This window comes from Nycticebus coucang, chromosome 12 (genome assembly GCF_027406575.1).
Source record: "Nycticebus coucang isolate mNycCou1 chromosome 12, mNycCou1.pri, whole genome shotgun sequence".
NCBI lineage: Eukaryota > Metazoa > Chordata > Mammalia > Primates > Lorisidae > Nycticebus > Nycticebus coucang.
The window spans coordinates 43,879,895-43,902,979 of record NC_069791.1 but is presented as its reverse complement, the minus strand read 5'-3'; the positions used below and the strand labels follow the sequence as shown (position 1 = coordinate 43,902,979).

General features: G+C 40.9%; 1 protein-coding gene across 3 annotated transcripts in view; it reads left to right on the top strand.

Moving 5' to 3' along the window:
• Positions 1 to 22,696, top strand: part of PTPRO (protein tyrosine phosphatase receptor type O) — a 252,097-nt gene extending 229,401 nt beyond the window's left edge. For all 3 annotated transcript variants that reach the window (XM_053557322.1, XM_053557323.1, XM_053557321.1), the window contains 8 exons: positions 4,467 to 4,557; positions 5,632 to 5,708; positions 6,302 to 6,436; positions 6,669 to 6,791; positions 9,761 to 9,915; positions 12,208 to 12,343; positions 17,869 to 17,989; positions 18,987 to 22,696. In XM_053557322.1, coding sequence (XP_053413297.1) covers positions 4,467 to 4,557; positions 5,632 to 5,708; positions 6,302 to 6,436; positions 6,669 to 6,791; positions 9,761 to 9,915; positions 12,208 to 12,343; positions 17,869 to 17,973 — 822 coding nt within the window. In that variant the 3' untranslated portion in view covers positions 17,974 to 17,989; positions 18,987 to 22,696. The remainder of the gene's footprint in view (positions 1 to 4,466; positions 4,558 to 5,631; positions 5,709 to 6,301; positions 6,437 to 6,668; positions 6,792 to 9,760; positions 9,916 to 12,207; positions 12,344 to 17,868; positions 17,990 to 18,986) is intronic.
• The last annotated feature ends 389 nt before the right edge of the window (positions 22,697 to 23,085 follow it).

Below are 23,085 nucleotides of genomic sequence, written 5' to 3'. Positions count from 1 at the left end.
GGAGTGGGGAAATGTGTGGGTCATTGTAATGGCTTGGGAGGAAGGTACTAATAGTGTTCATGGAGAGGGGCAGAGGTGTTAAATGTTCTCCAATGAGTGGGACACTCCTTCTCAACAAAGAATTGTCCCAAGCCCTTTGTGTTCCACAGAGAAGTGTGGGGTGAATGTGGGGTGAGGATGCAAACAAGCTTCATAACCTGTGTGTATTAGTCAACGTTCTCCAGAGAAAGCTGCAGGATGTGCACAGAGAACCAGGAGGATGTATAGAGAGAGATTTATTTTAGGGCTTATGCAATTGTGCGGGCTGCCAAGTTTGAAATCTGCAGGGCAGGCCAACAGGCTAAAGCCCTGGGGAAGAGCTGAGTTTGCAGTGTCTCTAGTCTGAAGGCAGTGGGACCTGTCTTTTTCTCTTCAGACCTAAAGCTGATTGGATGAGGACCACTCACATTAGGGTAATTTGCTGTCTTGAACTCTGCTGATTTACATGTTAATCGCTTCTAAAAAAAAAAAAAAAGAAAGAAAGAAAGAAAACACAACAATGAAAACTCTATAGCAGTGGTTCTCAACCTGTGGGTCACGACCCCTTTGAGGGTTGAACGACCCTTTCACAGGGGTCGTCTAAATACATCCTGCATATCAGATATTTACATTACGATTCATAACAGTAGCAAAATTACAGTTATGAAGTAGCAACAAAAATAATTTTATGGTTGGGGGTCACCACAACGAGAGGAACTGTATTAAAGGGTCGCAGCATTAGGAAGGTTAAGAACCACGGCTCTACAGTAACCTCTAGACTGGTGTTTGAACAAGCAACTGGGCGATCGTGCCTATTTGATACATAAATTTAACCAGCACACCATGATTTAAAGAAGTGTTTAACATTTGCATTTATTATGAGGCTTTTCTTCATATATCTTTATTCTTGGAACACTATTGGTCATATATGCAATTTATTTGGTGCCAACTCCTGACATAGTATACGTGTTCCAGTGGGAAAATATAACGTACTCTGCAGGAGTCCGTTTTAAGTCACTGGGTTAGACTGTGTGTTTTGGACTAACATTTGCTCAAGTGGTGCCCAACTGGTCTGACTCACTTCCTTCTTCACTGGACAACCTCCGGATATAAGCAACCCTGGCCCCATCCGAACCCCCCATCCTCAGGTTCAATGTCAGGGTTTCCTCCTTGACTTTCAAAGAAGCATTATGCTCTCATGCCTAATTTCAAGGTGTATGTCAGACTTCTCACATGGGAGCCCTAAAATTTTCTTAAGATATGTTAATAGTTAATTTAGGCTTAAGGAAAAAAAAATGTTTCCAGCCCTAAGGGAAACTCATGAGGATACTAAGATGGCTGAATCAGCTGGGTCTACCTAAACCCAGTAGCTGAACAGTTTACATGTTCCGCTTATGTTAACACTTAGTACTTTTGATGCTGACATTGAAAGATCACACTCACACTGGGAAATTGCATTTTAAAACATTATGCAAATGTAAACTAATGTCTAGATTTACATATATTACCAATACAGCTATAAGTCATACATGAAGCTATATGAGTTGCTAATTCGTGTTTACTGAATAATTTTTTTTTTTATCTTGCATCCAATTTTGAATCTGCTGGAAAGACTAATTATCCTTCTGACAAAAATATGCATCTTTTCTTAAGGAGGTTTGGGATCCAGGGATTAAAATCAGTTCCTCATTTCTCATGTCTAATATGAGAAACGTTTTGAAGAACTAGACTTTAAAGCTAAAATGAGAGCACCCAGGAGACAAACTCCATATTCCTCAGTCTGCTGTTAATTTCTGAGCTTTGTGTTTAATCAGAAGGCTAGGAAAGGCCCTTGCCATCTTTGTCCAGAAACATGGCTACAAAGATAATAAAGAAAAAGCTATATTATTTGCCATTCAGTTTCACAAAAGACGATCTTTCATTTCTGGCAGTAGCCACAGCACCACTGTTTCTGGTAGCAGCAACCACATTGGACACTGTTTCTTCTTACTTGTTCCACATGTGTGGACCAGTAGTAATCTAGCTCCACTGACTCTAAGGCCCAACCTATCCCAAGGCAAGCACCAAAAGCACGCTATCGCCTGCTGACATTGTTACAAATTCTAAGACCAGAATGCAATTCATTTTCTCCTCAAAAGATAATAGTGTAGGCTATGGGCTAAATTTTTGCATTCTCTCAAAATTCATATGTTGAAGCTCTAATCACCAATGGGATAGAGATGGGGCCTTTGGAAGGTACTTAGTGTTACATGAGATTATGAGGGTAGGACCCTTACAGTGGGATGAAGGCCTTTGTAAGAAGAGGCACCAGGGAGTTAGCTCTCTCTCTCTCTTTCCCAGGACACACACAAAGAAGAGGTCAAGTGAGCACACAGTGAGATGGTGACTGCCTAGAAGGCAAGAAAAGAAGCTTGAGAATGAAATCTACTTTGTTGGCACCTTGATCTTGGATTTCCCAGCCTCCAGAACTGCAAAAAATAAATGTCTGCTATTTGAACCACCACCCTATGGTATTTTGATATGGTAGCCCAAACAGACTAATATAATACATATGTTTGTGTTTCACTTTTCAAGACTTGTATGCTTCAAGCACAGCCAACAAAACATAGAGCGCTAGTGGGCTTGGATAACTGTGTGAGTTCCTAGAGCTGCCATAACAAATTACCACAATTTTGTTGGCTTAAAACCACAGAAATTTATTCTCACAATGTGGAGGCCAGCAGTCTGGAATCAAGGTGTCGGCAGGCCACACTGGCTCAGAAGGTTCTCGGGGAGAACCCTTCTTTGGTTCTTTCAGTTTCTCATGGCTGCAGGGGTTCTTGGCTTGCAGCTACATACCTGTAATCTGTGCCCCCACCTTTATATGGCCTCTTCCTCTTCTCCAGGGTGATCTCATTTCATGCTCTTTAATTATATCTGGAAAGACATTGACTAAACAAATTCACATGCACAGGTTCTAGGGGTCAGGATGTGGAAATCTCTTTTTAGGGACCACTATTCAATGCCCTCCAGATGACTATGTACCCTGAGGAAGAAAGATGATAAATTAGGGACACAACTGGCAAAAGAAATTTCAGATGATGTATGTTGGTTTCAGGCCATCACCCCAGGCTATGCCTTCACGGAGATTTAAGCCAATGGAATTTCCATATGGTTGGAAAGAAAATAACTGCAAAGCTACTGAACTGGAAACTCAGTATTTGATTTTCCACTTGGTGACAGGCTACATTACAAAGACTGCAAAGCATTCCGTGTTTACATGCAGTTCCTGCTTTCTGCAATCCAACTTTGGCAATTTCCATTTACAGTGCTCAGCCAATTAAACCTCTCTTATCAACTCAGGGCATTTCCAGCAGGGAGGCAACACACCATTAAAGTTCTGTCAGTTAGTCAGTTTCCATATGTGCTCCAACTCTCAGCCTCAGTCTGTTTCCACGGTTTCATTTGTATCTGAGACCTATTCCTGTGGCTTATCAGTCTGTCCCCAAAGTGAGAGAATTAGGGGGAGAGTTATTGGTCTGTTAGCACAAATGGCAAAAGAGGGAGAATTTATGGAGTCAGGCAAAGCAAAACAAAGATTCATCACAGAAGCATTTCTCAATCATTATCAATAGTGCTGCATTAACATTTGTTGAGTTATCCCGTTTGATAGTCTCTGTACACCAGTGAGGAATGGGGAAATTATTATCCTTATCTTACAAATAATTAAACTGATGTTAACAGAAATTGAACTACCTTTCAAGACCACAAAGTTTATACATGGTGCACCAGAACAGGTGAGATATTTTGGCAAATTATCCAGAAAGGCACTTTTTAAAAGGGGTAGATTTCCAAAATATTTTAAACAATAGAAGCATAAATTTCACTTATGCTATTCCTCCAAAAATCTGAAGAGCATTTCTGTTTTCAAATCTTTTATACCCTGAGAGTTATGCACATAGTTCTTATTCTCCAAATGACCACCATCCAAGGTATTTGTGTGTTGTATTTTATAGCTATTATTGTAAAAAATCCCAAAATCTCAATGGCCCACAGCATTTATTTTTCCCAGTCATAGGCCATGGGACTGTTGGGATAGTTCAGTTTTAGGCTGTGGGCAAGAGTCAGGTCTGCCCATGTGTTCCCTCATTCTGAGACTAGCACCTTCCCTGGGCATGTTCTTTTCATGGCAGCTGGCAGACACACAACATGGCAAACCAAACCAAGCAAGTTCATTGAGTTCTGCCAAGTTCATCACCCAAGCAAGTCGAATTCAGTGAGGTGGAGAAATACACTCTACCCCAAAGGAAGCTACCACAACATTATACCTGGTGTAGTAAAGAGCATGTTATGACTCTGTTATATGCAGGGAATAAGGAATAATCCAATGTGAACAATAAGTCTGTGTGATCGATAATACAATTCACACCATGTACAGAAATCTCAAATCCATTCTCTGTTCTTTTCAGGAATTGAAATTGATTGGCCTGGACATTCCACACTTTGCTGCAGATCTTCCCCTGAATCGATGTAAAAACCGTTACACAAACATCCTGCCATGTAAGATGGTCAATAGTTGCCGATCTCGCTCATATCTCTTCAAGGTTGAAACACTGTTAAATGCAGACCCATCCATTTCACCCCTTCGGGGTCTGCATCTCTCGCCCATCCCTGAGATGGGGTTCATCTCACTCCCATTTGAGGTTATTAGTTCCTATCATATGGAGGAAGATTTAATTATCATGCTTTTAAATGAATTGTATTTGAACAGAAAAGGCTGACCATTTGGCCCTGTGGAGACCACAAGAATCTCAGCCAAATGAGGAATCAGATAGTCTGTGCTCTTATAAAATATTTTTAGTCAGTTCATTGGCTTTGGAAGGAGGCAAATAGAAAGTGAAAGACATTAAAATACCTTCCCTAACTTCTGGCAAGTTATGTTGTTGCTTAGCAGTTTGTGATAAAGAGCAACATTCAAGAGAGAAAAAAAAAGTAATATAAAGTACATACAGGACAATTAAAAGACATTCCTGTATAGATTTAACTTTCTTCTCCTCTACACTCTGAGTGAGCTGGACAAGAATGGGAAAGTCAGAAGAGGGAGACTGAAAAATCTGTAGAAAGAGATCTCTTTCATCCATATGGTTTCTTGATGAAATTAGGTAGTCTTATAATAACATTTCACGTTTGTACATAGCTCAGAATTTTCTCGTTTAAAGTCCACTTACCAAAAATCTCCCATGCATCTTTTCTTTTTCCAGATCTCCCAAAAGTAGTAAATTTTTCAGGTGTCCCTAGGTGAGATGTAAATCACATATTTAGGCTATATACTATAGCTTTTCCTACAATCTCCCAGAAACATTAGTTCTTAAAAATATGCTACACACCCTCCCAAAGCCCTGGAGACAGTTATTTCAAGGCTAGGAGAAGTGTGGGGAGAAAATAGTGGTTGGGAGGTATGTATGTATTTATTTAAACAAGAAACTAAGATTGAGAAATGGCTAAAATATCAGGCTAAAATAATCTACCTACTCTATTACTGACCGATGTGACTTGATATTGGATGGAGAAGGTCAGGCTCCTTCTTCCTTCCATCCCAATGTTTAACATTTCTTTTCTCTTTATGCTTTACAGATGACTTTAGCCGTGTGAGATTAGTCTCCACGAATGAAGAGGAAGGGGCAGACTACATCAATGCCAACTACATTCCTGTAAGTAGAGAAAACATCAGGCATCCCAATGCTAGCCCAGCCGGTGGGATACTATTAGGATTGTATGTATGCATCAGACAGTTACAAAGGGAGCTTTTCCCCTACACAGCTCAAACTCTGCAAAGCAGTTTCCATTATTCCATTTCAGAATAAAGAATGGGTGTGAGGGTGGGGAAACCTATAGATAAGTAATGTTCCAATTTCTTTGTAAATGAGTAGCAAAAGAGAAAGTAGAAAGGCTAAAGATCATCTCTCGTGTTTAAACTTCAGTTTCAGCAAACAAATTCAAAGGGCTACGCGTGAGCACCTGCACTTTTTATATATCTACAACGGGAGTTGTGGTTGTCACAAAAAGTTGTGGATGTGATTTTTATAGACTTCTGGGGTACAATGCTTAAAATCACAAAGACCTATATAATCAGTTATTCTAATTGCCTCTTTGATTAAAAAAGGAGAAAATGTTCCATAGACGTGTGATCCTTCACCAATTTTATCACCAGTACATTTTCTGTTTTTCTCCCTGTGGGTGGAACAGCATTTGGTGTTGACTCTGTCTGGCTGGTTAGGTGATGACTTTGTTACTCATCTCTCAGGGATACAACTCACCTCAGGAGTATATCGCCACCCAGGGGCCGCTGCCTGAAACCAGGAATGACTTCTGGAAGATGGTCCTACAACAAAAATCTCAGATTATTGTCATGCTCACTCAGTGTAATGAGAAAAGGAGGGTACGTACCAAATGGGGCTGTTCCTACTTAGCAGCTAAGCTACCTCAGCCACTGCCACTGATAACGTGCTTAATGTGTATCAGAAACTATTGTACTTGCTTGGTTTTTAATCTTTACAACAGTTCCATATAATTCTTTAGACAGGCAGATACCAATATCTTCCTAAGTGAGCATAGACTTAATGTCTTCCCTAGGCTGTTTATTTTAAAATATTGTATTAACCTCATTCCAGGTAAAATGTGACCATTACTGGCCATTCACAGAAGAACCTATAGCTTATGGAGACATCACCGTGGAGATGATCTCAGAGGAAGAGCAGGACGACTGGGCCTGTAGACACTTCCGGATCAACTATGTAAGTCACCAAGTAGGTGGGCAGTTGCTCTCCCCAGGCTGACACCCCTACTACTGCCTCCCAGCAAGTGGCTGGGGATCAACCCATCACTGTGTAAAATCACGACCACTTCAGGGTTTTGCAATGCTGCTTCCTTCCAAAGAAAACATCCACTTTGGGTATAGTTATTTCCCATTTCCTCCAAGATGGCGAGGATTGAAATGGTTGGCCTACAGGCCCTGAGAAGGTAAGTCTGCTCTGGTTCATCTAAAATTAGCCCAGGGCAATAGAAGATGCACTTATTTATTGCTTATCAGGCATGATTAAGTAGGGAAGTGTTCTCATTACTTATATTAACCATACCTGAGTATAATTAGGATGTATGAGGCTCATTTACTTTTGTCTAAATTTTTTATTAAAAAAATTTTTTTTTTTAAAGACAGGGGTTTCACTCTGTCACCCAGGCTGGAGTGAAGTGGCACAATCATAGCTCACTGCAGCCTTGAACTCCTGGGCACAAGCAATTCTTCACCTCACCTCCAGAGATGCTGGGCCTGCAGGCATGAGCACCTGGCAATGTTTTAAATTAAACACTTAAACCGTGATTTAGAAGTCTGGGTTTTGTCTGCTTAGTTTTAATTATTGGAAAGCACCTTTGAAGCACTGCCCTGGCCATCTGGTGACCATAGTGACATTCAGCAATGAGGTATGCAGCACTTTTGGATGATTTCAAGCACTTGTCAGACATTGTATGATGACAGCTCTGATGGCCATTCCAGAAAAAGAGTTCTAAAACTGTTTTGATGGATGATCTAGGGTCAGGGGTCCTCAAACTTTTTAAACAGTGAACTGGCCCCTCAGACCATTGGAGGGCCGGACTATAATTTAAAAAAAAAAAAAAAAAACTATGAGCAAATTTCTATGCACATTGTACATATCTTATTTTGAAGTAAAAAAAAAAAAACGGGAACAGATACAATCACACCACGCCTTATGTGGCCTGCAGGCCGCAGTTTGAGGACCCCTGATAGGCACTGGCGTCAGTGCGTAACTTCCCAAGGGGCGTATCTCTAAAGTGACTATAGTCATACTCAGCAATGAGATATACAGACTTTTTCTAGGATGAGTTCATGAACTTAATTGTCTGGCCTTGGATGATCCCATCACTGCACTCCAGCCTAGATGAAGGAGTATGACTCTGTGTCTAAAATAAATAAATAACATATTACTATCTGGCCCTTATAGGAAAAGTTTATTGACCTTTAATATAGACAATGGGAACAAAGACTGTCTACGTCCATACAAACTAAGAATTCAACAACTATCCACTCATTAATATTTACAAGAGACAAATCACTTCTTTCTTAACCACTAGTAGTTAACAGTGACTTTTCTGGCCAGGAGAATTTAGTTGGAAAATCCCAGGATGCCTGTGCCAGACTGCTGTTACATGTCATGCTGTTACAGTTTTTTGAAATGTTCATATTTTCCTTGTTCCCAAGCACATTCCCACTGAGAGTTTCAGCCCAAGAGTTGCACCCTTTGTGGAGCCTTCCTTGGACTCCGAGACCACAAGCTCTTTTCCCCTTTGGAGTAGAGTCTCTCATAGACTGTACTATCCCAGCACATTATAGATGGTTTCAATTCTCCCTCCCGTTGTCTGCCTCCACCAGTACACAGTGAGTTTCAGAATCAAATATTTTATCTTTGTAGAATGAATAAATCAGTGAATAAATGAATTATTTCAAAGATAATAAAGCCCAAAAAATTAATAAAGCATTCGTAAAGCATCAACAGACTTTCCATCAGAAAACATATTCGATAATCAAAATGCCATTTGAACTCTGCTTTCTGTCTTGCCTATTTCAGTTAGAAAGCCAGTGCAAATTGCTAGACAAATATAAAAAAAAAAATCTTGTCCCTAGGATTTTATCTAGGAGGAAAAAATTGCAGAGCATAAAATAGGATCTGTTCCCACGCCTATTCCCTCGACAGGGAAGAGTCACATAGATTATTGTATGGTCACTACTATCCTTCTTGTCTTTGGTCTTAAATGATGAGCTATCTTTCAATGACAACCATGTGAAGGGGAAAAATGAGAATAAAACACTGAACAACAGTGTCTGCTTGTCAAACATTTATACAGTAACTACCAGCATCTGGTTCCACAGCTCCCCCTTTTGACCAGAAGCATCCAGATTCTAAACGTTAAGCTTCTACTTTGTCTAAATTGCCTAAAGAACACTGGGCTGTGCGAATGAATATAGTTTTCTGTTTGTAACAAACCGAGGTACAGTAATGATACTAATATCTGACACACACCATCCCTTCGGCAACACAATCACACTTAATCTGCACAACCACCCTTGTTATAGGTACCAATAGGGCATTTTTAGATACAAGAAGATTGAAGCTCCGTGAGTCAGGTCCCTAGTATCAAAGCTCAAGGCAGGGATCCTCATATAAATGATTTCTTTGAAAGTGTGTTCTTGGGTAAAACCCATAAGTGAGCAAGGGAAACAGAATGAGGCAGGGAAGAAGCCCCACCCTGCTGTGGGTTCAGCTGAAATCTCACTTCTGCTAGACACTTTAGCCGTGTGAGATTAGTGAACGGCATCATCACAGCGTTGCCCTGTTCGGACAGAAGGAGCTGGATTTTTGTTACCAGGTATCCATCAGTCATTAGCTGCCAGCTGGCCTCCACAGGGGAGCACAACCTCTTAGGTTTTCCTTAACTATACAAGCCCAGATTATTTGAAGCTTTATACAATTAGTTTTTTGTTTCTTTTTTTTTTTTTTTTTTTTTCAGCACTGCCTTTGTGCCAGACGCAGAGCTAAGAGCTGGGTAGGAAAGTGCACTGCCGGGGAGTGGAATGTGGCTCTACCTTCTTGCACCATTAACTTGTGATCATCAGTGGAGACCTGGACCATCCAGTCTGTGGGCTGGGAGATTAATGCTTAACATTGTTTTCGTCTTTTTTTCCCTAAAGGCTGATGAAACACAGGATGTGATGCATTTTAACTACACAGCATGGCCTGATCACGGCGTGCCCACGGCGAACGCTGCAGAGAGCATCCTGCAGTTTGTGCACATGGTCCGACAGCAAGCTACAAAGAGCAAGGGCCCCATGGTCATCCATTGCAGGTGACCCCTTGAAATGCATTTTCTGTTAAGCATCATGAGTTCTTTATATAAAGGAAATAGCCCACCATTCCACAAACCCCCGATCAATTTAATGGACAATTAAATGAATTATGAATTGTTTTAATTTGTGATTAATTGAACTCTCACTATATACAGTATTTACTTATAAAATGGCTACTTTATATCAATAGCCTATGAGATATATATTGTTCTTCCCAACAAAAGAAAGTTCATGCAACTAAAACTTGGAGGAGTTAGTATTCAAATTCAGGCATGCTGGCTTGGTGCCCATAGCACAGTGGTTACGGCGCCAGCCACACCGAAGTTGGCAGGTTTGAACCTGGCCCAGGTCAGCTAAACAACAATGATAATTGCAGCAAAAAATTAGCGTGGTGGCGGGTGCCTGTAGTCCCAGCTACTTCGGAGGCTAAGGCAAGAGAATCACTTGAGCCCAAGACTTTGAGGTTGCTATGAGCTGGGACGCCTTGGCACTCTACCAAGGGCAATATAGGGAAACTTTGTCTCAAAAAACAAAACAAAACAAAACAAATTCAGGCACTCCAATCTCCAAAGGCTACAGGCCCTTAAATAAATACTCTGTGAGATTATTCTACTCCATCAAGCTCCTGTGTGGGGATAACAAGAACAAATACAAAGCCAAATTACAAACAGCTGGTCACAGCCTGAAATAATATAATAGACATAAAAGCAAGAAAAAGGAAAGAAAAATTTAAAATATTCAGCTAATTAAGATTACCATTTCCTATGACCGATCTTCAGGACTGTCTCTAACTTTTTAGATGCTAGAATGAAGGGGAGATATGATCCATCCCATTACAAAAAATCAAGGTCTGCACAAATTCCTTGAAGGAGGCATTATCTTTAATCTTTTTTTTCCTGTCAGGTGACCAAAGTTCCATCAGAATCCATCTCTGTGATACAATATTGTTGTAAAATTTTTAAGTAACCTCAAAAGAGTAAGGAATATAAACATGCTCTGATTTCACATCAGAAGCAGATGTAGGATGAAGATGTTAAGGGAAGCAGTGGCAGCCACGCCAACCTGGGCTACGATACCAGCTCTAGCACCCGGACCCATGTGAATTAGAATGGCTGTGGTGTGTGAGTGCAAATGCATGAGTCTGTGTGTGTGTTCATGTCTGTGTGTGTGGGGGGGGGGTATGTATGATGTATGTCTCCCTGAAAAGAAAAAAAAGCCTCCCGAGCTACTAAGTTTCCCTTAGGGAGGATATTACTGCTGTCAGTTCACCTGAGGCATTCGCAGGTTGAAAGCTGTGCTCTAGCAGACGGAATCGTCTATTCTCCAAATAGTTCTTTATCTTTTGAAGCTTGAGGTCAAACTCATGGATGCCTTTCAGGGCAAAGAACAGGTGTAGTTCTGGATACGCCTTTGCAGGTGCTCACCTAGTGGCAGATTACTTTATCTGAGAAATCCTGACAGGCAATAGTGGTCCAGCAAATCAAACAAATAAAAAAGCTCAAGGTTTTCAGTGCTGGGTTTTTCTAGCAAATTTTGCATATAAATCGGCTTCGTTGTTCTCTTTCCCATAATTTCATCATAATTCAGAGATTAGAGGCATTAGCTCTTGTACGTCTGGATGACTGGAAGAAAGCAAGAGCTGGCATTACCGTGTGGAACTAGGGACTGTGTTGAGTGGAGGCCAGCCCTTGTCAGTCCACTTCCACCTGTGCTCTGAGCTCTGGGATTGGGAGATTGATGGAGACTAGGTCTGAGTAGTCGACTTTAAGGCAACTATCTGAAACATCCTGGGGGATTGAAGCAGGCTCAGGACCCACTGAAGGACAGATGTGCTGTGAGGAAGGGATGGGATAGTGAACTGACCTTGGTGTTGAAGGTACACAAACCACCATGGCCCAAAGCTGGAGCTGGAGTGTGGGCTTCTCCCCTAGACTTTTGACCTAGGTGAGATGGCTTCACTCTGAGGCTGTTTAAAAGATGGGACATTGTTTATTGCATCAGCTCTCCGAGGTCAGAGGTGCTCAACATGGAATGGTTACCTTCCTCCAGAAGCAGAATGGTGTGGGTGGCCAAGGCAGTGGGAACCCATACCTCAGGAAGGTAGCAGTGAGTCAGAAATCACATTAGAAGGAACACCAAGCACAACAGCACACTTAAAAAGTGGAAAATACTGCCGGGAGTTTAGTCTCTTTTTTCACAATTGTGCTATCTATCAATATTTAGAAGGCTTCAATTTATTTCCTACAGTGACATAGCCCTGAGGAATGTGATATCTGGACATTTTTTTGCAGTGCTGGCGTGGGACGGACGGGGACATTCATTGCCCTGGACAGGCTCCTACAGCACATCCGGGATCATGAGTTCGTTGACATCTTAGGGCTGGTGTCAGAAATGCGGTCCTACCGGATGTCTATGGTACAGACAGAGGTAAGAACATAATCAATATGTATCACTTACTCTGCCCTGGACTGAAAAACGTACCATTATCCAACCTCATGCTTGAAGACAATTGTCTTAAATTTTTTTGCATCTGCCTTTTGCATTTTCTTATTGTCTATGTTCAAACTTCTTTGAGGTAGAAAAGAAATAGAATAGTGCTAATCACTAGAAATCCATTCACTGTGTAGTGATTATACTTTTATCAGCATTGTAGGTCTTTTAGTAATCCGAGTGGTTCTTTGCTAGAATAAAACCTCTTTGAACAGACTGAGAGTTAGGGGCAGGTGACAGCCCTTCTGGGCAGATTGTTTTGATAGTTGGAGACTGTAGCACCAGCGCAGTTTCATTTGTATTTGAAATGTTGGATTATGTTTAATAAATTCATCATTAGTTTGTTTCAAACCACTTTTAAAATTTTTTCTTTAGAGATTGTCTTTAGAGATTGGGGAGGGATAGGCTGGACTCAAACTCTTGGGCTGACGCAATCCTCCTCCCCCAATCAGGAGTAGCTGGGATTAAGGTGTGTGTCACCGTGCCCAACCCAATTTATTTTTTATCATGACCATGGATTGGATTTGTGCTTTCTGACCCTTTTATGATTTTAAAGATCTCTAGTTCCCAATCTACCAGCATTGTCTAAATTAATGGGTTCTTTATTGTAACAACATGGGAGCATCCCTAGAAATACCCAGCAGTGTTACATGCTCCCTCGTCCCTTCTTGCCCAATTCTTCCTTCCCATGAACCCTTCGGATGCATTCGGTCTGAAGTGCCAGCCCAGGGTGACGCTGGCAGACAGCATCTCGTATGCCTCAGAATAGCTGTGGGTGTGCACCGATGTGGGTGCAAAAACCCAAGTACAAGAGCTTGTTTGCCAGTCTCATCACCCACCCATACTCAAGACTTCTTAGCTTCAGGCATACAGTAATCCCTTTTCTCAAGGAGTGTATGTGGGAGGAACACGTATGGAATAGAACACACCTGGCCTGACCTCTACCATTAGATTAAAAATGTGCCTGTCTTCCTCATGCTTTTCCTACCCAACACCACTAGATGTCAGCATAACCCCGAAGGCCTAGAGTCAGGGCCCCTCTTCAACCCCTCATAGTTTCTTCTTTCCCTCCCTTTTCACTTTTCTTTCCTCCTCCCCATTTCCACCTGACCAAGGCTTGGCACAGCAGGTTCAATGTATTTATTTTTGAGCTACAGCAGAATCATACCACTTTAGAAAGAGTAGCCATTGGCATTCAGTCGTCTCACTGATAATTATTAATAATGAGGAAGCAAGTCATTTATTTGTTTCCTCATTTTGCTGAGCTCACTTGCATCTCAGTCCTCCCGCCTCCTTATTTTCTGTTGTAGGGGTTGGGCAGAGTGGCTCAGTCCTGATCCTAGCACTCTGGGAGGCCAAGGGGAGAAGATCCCTTGAGCTCAGGAGTATGAAACCAGTCTTAGCAAGAATGAGTCCTATCTCTACTCAAAATAGAAAAATTAGCCAGGCTTGGTGGCCAGCACCTGCAGGCCCAGCTATTTGGGAGGCTGGGCAGGAGGATTGCTCAAACACAGGAGTTTGAGGTGCTGTAAGCAAGGCTGACATCAAAGCACTCTAGCCTGAACCAGCAGAATGATACTGTCTTGAAAAAAATTCTGTTTTAGGGACATGACCATCTCTTAGTTATGATAAATTTAAAAGGTCTGGCTTCCCAAACAAGCTCACTACCTAATGATTAAACAGTGCTTTATTAATAGACTTGTATTTTTGGCTTTTACTTCCAGAAATTCACACCCTAATATGTGATAAAAACTCCCTATTATGTATATGAATCCCAATGCTGTAAAGGGCTACACCTTAATTTAAGTATGGTGGATTTGATAAATTGTCTGCCCTATTCACTTAATTTACACCCTTAATCCTTCACAGTCTGTAACTATGGCCTATTTGCTTTTGACTTTTCCTAGCTACAGTCTCATTCTCTTTCACAGGCAAATCCTCCATCCCATTGTTAGCTCCATTATATTTCTCCTGGTGGGAGAATTACACAAAACTAGAGCAGCCACCATGTGGTTTTCTGCAAAACCAAGAAAAATGTTTTGTTTTCTCCCGAACTTTCTTACCCTAAACTTTAGTTGTTTGACTTGTTCATGGAGGCATTTTGGGCTGACATTTCCGAGGACACGGTCTTTGTAAAATATGAGACTCCTTCCCTGAACTCTCATGAGGAGTTCAAAGTCAGCAAAGGGGGCAGAGGTCCCCTAGGTTACTTACTTTTCCCAGCTGTTCCAGATTGACCCCTGAGTTCAGGCACAATTTTGCGATGGATGCTTTCCAGCCCAGTTATTTATTTGCGTCTGTTTTGTTACTTATATCTAGAACATCTTGTTAATTTACCCTCATTTTTCCTCCTTCCTGTTTTCCCTGGTGCAATTTGTATTTTCAACAGTGGTTGATTTACCTAACATTTTCTTGAAGCCCATTCACATGCAAATCTTGCTGCCTTCTAAGTTACTGAAGTTAATAAGCAAATTATGAAGTAAGAAAAAAAGATTATTTTCACATTTATCATCCCAGAGTACCCCCCTTTGACACTAATGGTTTTCAGGAAGGTAAAATGATTCACCAATTGAGTTCTGTTTTTATGTCTATAATCAACCCATGAATTGTAAGCCACATTTCCTCCCATTGCTGGTATTCCATTTTCCATGCTTGTCTACACTGCCTTGATGTCATCACTCCACCCCACTTCAAATGCCAGAAGTCACCGATTAAACCCAGTGACGTCTTCTGGTGCAGATTTCAGGGTCCCTGTAACGTTGATGTCATCACTCCACCCCACTTCGAATGCCAGAAGTTACCGATTAAACCCAGTGACGTCTTCTGGTGCAGATTTCAGGGTCCCTGTAACGTGCTGCTTGGGCAGGGTGGTGACCTGCCTCCTTTCTTTTCCTTACTGGCCAGACACACTTCATCAGCTTCTCACACAGGTACAGGAGTGGCAGTTTCACCACTGCACAAATCACATCGCCTAAGTTCCCATTTCTCATCTGTAAAATAGGAATGACACAATTGAATTTCACAAATTGTCGTAAATTAGACATTATGTGGAACAGTAGAATCTAGGTAAGTGCTTTGAAACTCTGGAATGCTACATTTCAGTTTTATTCATCATTCTGTGCTCTTTTCCATTTTTATTGTGTATTTGATTTGGTTTTCCTTTAATAACCTTTCCCTGGAGGTCAGTTAGGGCTATGCTTTGAGCAGTCTGTCTTCGTGATGGTCAGCTTAGATTTCTCAGGGCCTCTCATGGATATAAACAATCTTTTATTTACTTTTCCTGTATGGGTGTTTTTTTAATTTTTATTTTTTGGAATACAAAGATAGGCCAATGAGTAGATACGGATTGCAAGTCCTGGAAGTCTCTAGCCTTATCTATTCCCAGTGCTGACATAACATCAGAAACAGTGGGTGGATGTGGGATGACCAGAAAGGGTTACTCGGTTTCTGATGCAACACTATCACAACAAAGGGATTGTGTTGTCTCCAAATTTTGCTGACAAACACAGGTTAGGCTGAGATACTAACCCAGTGAGATTTGAAGTACTGTTTCATTTTTGTACAAAGTTGTTATTCAAGAAATTTCTTCTTAAACTCCTATGGCTATCTTGACTGGATCTTATTTAAAGCTTATTTCTAATAATATTATGTACAAAAAAAACTCTGAGAAATAAAGAAAAAGAAGAAAGACAATGAAATTACCTTTATTTTATGCCACAAAGACACATTTTGATGATGTTATCTCAGCTTCCACTTAAGTACAACTTTTACATGATTATAATATATACAAGTGTGTATGTATATGTGTTTTTTACATCCTAATTTTCCACTTAGCATTTTACTACATACCCTGTATGTTACTACAAAGTCCCTGAAACTCCATGAAGCTTAATGACTTGATTAATGTTTCATTATAGATACACTATATCTCAACCCAGCCTCCTTTTTAATAGAAATATTGGATTCTTTTCTACTTGTTACTATTACCTGTGTCTACATCATTTATTGGCACTTTATTAATTCTACCTCCATCAACAATAGGTGGAAATGACCACTTCAACAAACACAAGTCATCACTGAATGTTATTTTTTTCTCTTTAGTTTCACAGATTAAAAAAAAAAAATTGTTTTAATTTACATTTTTTGTTGCTTGGCCATTTTTGCATGTTTTAATATTTCCTCAGTTTACTTCAAAAATCATTTAAAAAGTAAAAACTAAATGTAGGCCTGAGGAATAAAAAGACACAGTCCCCAGCTTCCAGGGATATTTGGTCTAGTGGTCGATGTACTTTACTTATTTGCCTGTTTGTATGTTGCTGATATGGATGACTTTTTAACTAAAGGCATTGACATTTTGTCATCATTCTAGAAAACATTTTTTATTTCCGGTTTCTGATTTGCCCTTTATTTTATTCTTTTTACCATTTCTTTTACATAAACAGCTTAAAATTTTATTTGTAATTTGTTTGACTGCTTTTAATTTTAGAAATTTCCTTCCTAAAGTAACCAGAGAGCAATTAACCTATATTTTCCTCTACAGTTTTCTTCTTCTTCTTCCTCCTCCTCCTCCTCCTCCTCTTCCTCTTCTTCTTTTTTTTTTGAGATAGAGTCTCATTTTGTCACCCTTGGTAGAGTGCTGCGGCGTCACAGCTCATAGCAGCCTCAAACTCTTGGGCTCAAGCAGTTCTCTTGCCTCAGGCTCCTGAGTTGCTAGAACTACAGGCTCCCATCACAACACCCAGCTATTCTTAGAGACAAGGTCTCACTCTGGCTTAGGCTGATCTCGAACGTGTGAACTCAGGCAGTCCACCCACTAGGGCCTCCCAGAGTGCTAAGCTTACAGGCACCAGCACCAAGCCGGGCCACTTCTACATTTTTCAATGGCTTAATTTGTTAAACTTTCTGGAATTTGGTTTGGTGTATGAGGAAGTGTTGTACTATTATTTTTTTCAAAATAACTGATGATATGCTTTTAGCATTAACTAGTGTGTCGTAATGTACAGCCTGGTGAGTATACATAATAATACTGTAGTATAGACTTGAAATTTGTTAAGACAGTAGATCTTAAGTGTTCTCACCACACAAAAAAGTTACGGTAACTGAGTCAGGTGATAGGTGTGTAAATTAGCTTGATTGTGATAATTGTTTTGTAATGTATATCAAACCATGCCATTGTATACTATAAATATATACAATTTATATTACACCTCTAACCTAGAAAAAAAATTCCACTGTAAAAAAAAAGTCCTAAGCTCTATCATTAATCAAAATACTTTTACAGTCGATTCTCTTAGGTTTTCTAGTTAGATAAGTAAAATTATATGCCTGCAAATAAAGAAAACGATTTCCTCTTATACAAGACGTTGATTATTGAAACTGTTATAGTATTAAAAGTTTACATCTTTGCACATATCTGCACAAAAGTCTCTTGCTCTGAGACGTATTTCTGTCTCCTGCTCCAGGAACAGTACATTTTTATTCATCATTGCGTGCAGCTGATGTGGATGAAGAAGAAGCAGCAGTTCTGCATCAGTGACGTCATCTATGAGAATGTCACCAAGTCCTAGTTCAGATTCTGGAAGAGTGAGTAGAGAGGAGCTGATCTCAGCACTTTGTCTTAGAAAATGGGAGGAGCCAGGACAGAATAGGACGGAAAGGCAGGAGTAGTTGTTTGTATTGACTCTGATTTCAAGCAAGTATTTCTGCCCAACTCCCAGCCCCATGGGGTGATCATAGGGAAAAACAAATACCATAGCAGATCGTTGAGCTTCAGTGCACCTTGGTTGATGGTAGCAACCACCAGGACCTTCTGCAGCTCATGGTGATTTGAGCTCCATTCCCTCCACCCAGAACATTAAATTACTTTGATATTAGATCTGTATCTGCAATGTCAGAGTATGACCACCCAAGTCTAGCTATCAAGATATTTTGTGCAAACAAACAGGGGGTTACAAAGAAGACACAAGATGGAGTAGAAACACCCCATAAAGAAAAACAATATTGGTAATAAAGTCTCAAGGATTGCAGAGTCTGAAAACTCTCCATCTCACCCATTATGTGAGTTCTAACTTGAGAGCTTCAGGAAAACATTAGTGATGTAATCAATGTCTTGTGTTCAAATTTTGACTAGGAGATCCAATTTTGGCTGTGAAGTTATCTTGACTGAGCAATTAATGAACTCATTCAGCTCAGAGTAGAGGGTCTGAGTAGACTGGGGACGAGAGAAGAAAGACACTGATAAGGCGGGCAGAGGGCAGCAGTGCATTGTGGGAGAAACATGGACATCTGGGAAGCAGGAGGAGATTAGCAATTGCAACTCTGCATTCATCAAGAAAGAGAGGTGGCAAATACGAGGGTGGCAGGAAGAATAAAGAACAAGGAAAGACAGAAAGAGACAAATTTAGAGAGAAGGAAAGACATTCAGACCCATGAAAAAGAGGAGTCACACAGAGAGAGAATGATGCACCCATCGACCACATTCACATGGGCTGAGGGCCTGAGTATACCGAGAATCACAGCAGGGCAGGGGGAGGTGCTGACGTCCCAGGCTGCTGACTGTCTTTCTCTTTCTCATTCACAGGAGGGGACAGGATGTGCACTCATCCTCCCTTGCTTCCAGATGTTGTGGGAGGGGGCTCTGCTAGTCATTTTGTGGACTAGCCCTTCCTTTGTGGTATGTGGCCAAGGAGATAATTTATCTCAGAGAAGCACTGGGAAGACTTAGCCTTAAAGAGCCTGCAGTGTCTTTTGGACTCTTTTACTTCAGGACATTTCATAATGGACCAAATTCAACAGAACACCAGAAAGGTCAAGACGCTCTGCAAAGGGCAGGAAGTAGAGAACTTCCAAACAGTTGTTAGCCCTTTGTTGATTGGGCTGAGTTTTTTTTGTTGTTGTTGTTGTTGTTGTCTTGTTGTTTTTAGTTTTTTAAGTGCAATAATTTTTGTATGTGTGGGTGATTTTATCAGAAAGTTGAATTGTCTTCTGCCCATACTATTGATTAATGCCACAGTCCAGAAAGGAACAGACATTGTTTGCATCAGATTATACCTCATTATTAAAAAGAGGCATGGCCAATGTGAAGAAAGGGTCATTCTACTTCAATTGAATCAGCACTATCTGTACTCAAACATTATTGGATCAGGAGTGTGGAGGGTGGATGGGGAAGACAGGGGCTCAACCCCCAGACCAACTGTGTTGTCTTATTCCAAATATGAAAAGCTGTAATTCAACTTCAAAGTAGACTAGAAAAAAATTTGTCTTAATTGTTCTAGTTCTTGATGGTTTTCTTCCTTATTAACAGTTGGATGTTTCTTCCTTGGCCCTTTTGGACTAATGTCACTTTCCATGTTCTTTCTCAAGAAACCAGATCTGGTTCAGAAGAGTTTCACATTTGACGCCATTGCTGTCTGAGCAATCTTGGTGCCTAGACTTTGCATTTCCTTTTTCTGTTGACCTGCACATATGTGAGAGCTATTTCTTTGAGAATTACAGGCTGTGAATGCGCACTTTCTTTCCCACAACGAGCTGGGAATTTATGAAGTTATATGGCAATGAACCGCAGCATGCTAGAACAATTATTTGGCTACATTTTCTTTTGTAATATTGTCAAGCGTCTCTATGGATTACCACAGAGATTTCTCTTTGTTTCCTTTTTGGTTGTTGGTTTCATTTTAACCTGTGTAACAAGTAACATTTTGTTCTTGGGATTTTGTATAATTGCAGTACATGCTTGTGTATTGTGACATGAATGCTGTCCAAATGGACATCGATGGCATCGTGAAGCCTGTTGCTTTGCGTCATGTCCTGAGAAAGAAGAGGGGATGGTGTGAACACACAAAGGAAAAGCACTGCGAGTTAAAAGTAAACACGAGCTGGCGGCTTCACTGTGGCAGGGAGGCTACTGCGAGTCTTCCTGCCTGTGCCTTCCCAGTGGCTTTGCCTCTCTGTGTATCTGATCACTGCTCCTTCTCCTGGCTTCCCTCTGTCCCGATCATCTTCCTGAAGCCATGTAGATAGGACCAGCTTAATATTTTATCAGTAACCTTAGTGATGGTGAAGGATGCCAGATGAACAGCACTGTACCCCACCATCGCTTGTTACCGAGAAGGCCTGGCCACAGCCGACCTTGGCAAAGCTCCTTCCCAAAGGCTGGCCAGCAAGTCTGTGTTTCACCTTGCAGGGTGAATGGCAGAGGACATCCACACCCAGCAGGTGAACAGCTTGGGCTCCTCGGGAATCGTCAATTTCCACTCACCTCCCTTCCTCCACTTCTTGTGTCCCTGCTACCACCTTCTCTGCTCGCCCTCACTCCTTTATTTCCCTTCTTGGACATTTTAGTAGTACATTATGCCACCCTCAGGAACAAGTGTGGCGAACAAAAGGTGGTACACGTATGTATGACATTCTTAGATTTTTGTGCATTGACAGTCAGGAGTGAAATGCGCGACCTTGCAGGAGTCCATGGCTAAGCGGAAATACATTTCCAACTCCGACACCCAGAAGCATACCCATGTTTTGTAGCCTGGAACATTACTTCCCATGAAACAAAGCACTTCATAAATATTTCATGTTTTTCTTGAGCACCCCTTCAAAGGAGGGATCAAATAGTACCAGATCAATTTTCCCAAATGGAAAGATGAAGTTTCCAGAGTTTGGCCTGATGAGTAAGAATTGAGACTATAGGAAGGTCACATCATAGCCCTTTACCAGATCATTCCTTCAGGGGTCTCTGCAGTCATCACTCTGTTTATTCCAACACGGATGCTCCTCAGTTGCCTCTGGTGGGAAAGACATCGATCTGTCAAAAGATGTGAGCATTAATCCTGAAAATGACCTTGGAAGTTGTCCTTGCTGAGTCTGAGTTATTAAACTGTAGAATGAGCTAATAACAACTCCATATTTTGCAGGTATGAAGAGTATAAGATAGGAGAATTCACCCAAAGAGGTGTCTTATCCTCTCAAATGTCCTAACATTACTCTAACCAGCTCTGTTTCTGCCCTAGGAACCAACTTCAAGCAAATTCAGAAGGGAGGTTTCCATAGCCTCTGTATCATTAATTAAGATTTTTAAAAAATCACTTGAGTAGTGCTTTGCACCGAATGAATATAGAGGCATTATTATCACATGCAATTCATAATAGCTCATGTGGTAGATAGGAAGAGCTACAGACTTCAGAATTACAAAAAAATTGGCAGTGAATGCTATTGAGTTCAAATTCCTCATGTACAAAAAGACAATTTATGAAGTTAATTGAGAAACTACCATTAGTGTCTCGTTTATAAACTTAACAGTTAACATCAATCTATCCCCATCACTATATGTGATTTTAACTTGAAAAGAAAAAGTGACAGATGATAACATTTTTGTGGACAGTAGTCTAATTCAGAGTCTGCAATTTCCCACTACAATGAAAACATTGCCTCCAAAAATTAAAATTAGAAAAGCTACCAGGATTTTTTTTTTTTAATGCCAGGTTTTATAATGTCTCTCCTTTCCTAAAATCTGCCCCGGCCCCTCAAAAGGTAACATATTTCTCAAAGGAGGCAGTGGTATCAATGTGTAAACCAGGAGCCAGAGGCTTTGGATCTGAATTTTTTGCAGGCCACATGATAGCCACTTGTTGAAGGCTTGGCCCTTGCCCAAGGAATTAAAGTAACTGAATCCAGTCTCTAGGAGCCAAAATTCTCCCTGCTTTCTAGCAAGGAGGCCTTCCTTTACACCTCAGGAAATGTCTGATGTAATGTGCTTCAAATAGCTGGCTTGAGTCCTGGTCCACAGATCTGTAGTCTGGTACTTGGCACAGGGACAGAGGCCAGGAGCCATGCCCAGGGCTGAATGGAACATTCACTTTGGCTGAGGGGTTATAAAGCAACAAAAACATCACATGCACAAACTACAAACCTCTACCCCTGGTTTTTAACTACCCCATTGGGGTCCATTTGAAGGACATTTCAGATGTGACATCTCTGATCCCTGGCCTTCCTGAACAGTAAGATTTCTGTGTTTACTTTTAGCTGACTGCTGATCACAAGGCCTTTTCCTGGGTAAAGATGGAGCAGAGTGTCTGGTCTTTAAGGAGGGACATTAACAGACTGAAAGTCATACAGGGCAGCGTCATGGGAAGTGGAGGAATGTGAAAAAGGAACAAATCGTAGTAAGAAATCCTTGGAAAACTGACACCATGAAACCTGGAGTAAAGGAAGAGTTATTCACTCATTCAATCCCTCACTCACCAAGTGTTTGTTTGTATGATCATGTTGAAGGAATTAATCAATCAATGAATGAGTTCTTGACCAAAGATGGTGCAATATGCTGTCTTTTTAAAATACCTTGTATACTCAGAGTTTTATTGTTATTGCTGGGAGGCCCAAAATGCATAAGTCAAGTCTTTTTCAACATTTTCCACTTATAGCTCCCCAAAATTTGTCAATTTATTTTCTGGACATACCCTCCCCAACCCCCACCCCCCGCCAACTTAATGACATTAAGCATTTTTTTCAATGTCTTATGTAACAGAAATGACAGGGATTTACTGTTTTTGTTACTCAGCAACTACCAGAGAGCCTGATAAGGACTTTGTTAACATTAAGGATATATGTGTCTATTCCTTTTATGAGCCTAGGCTTGAGCCCAAATCTATATCCGCATCTTGGTGAAAGGGCAGGTGCCCCGTACA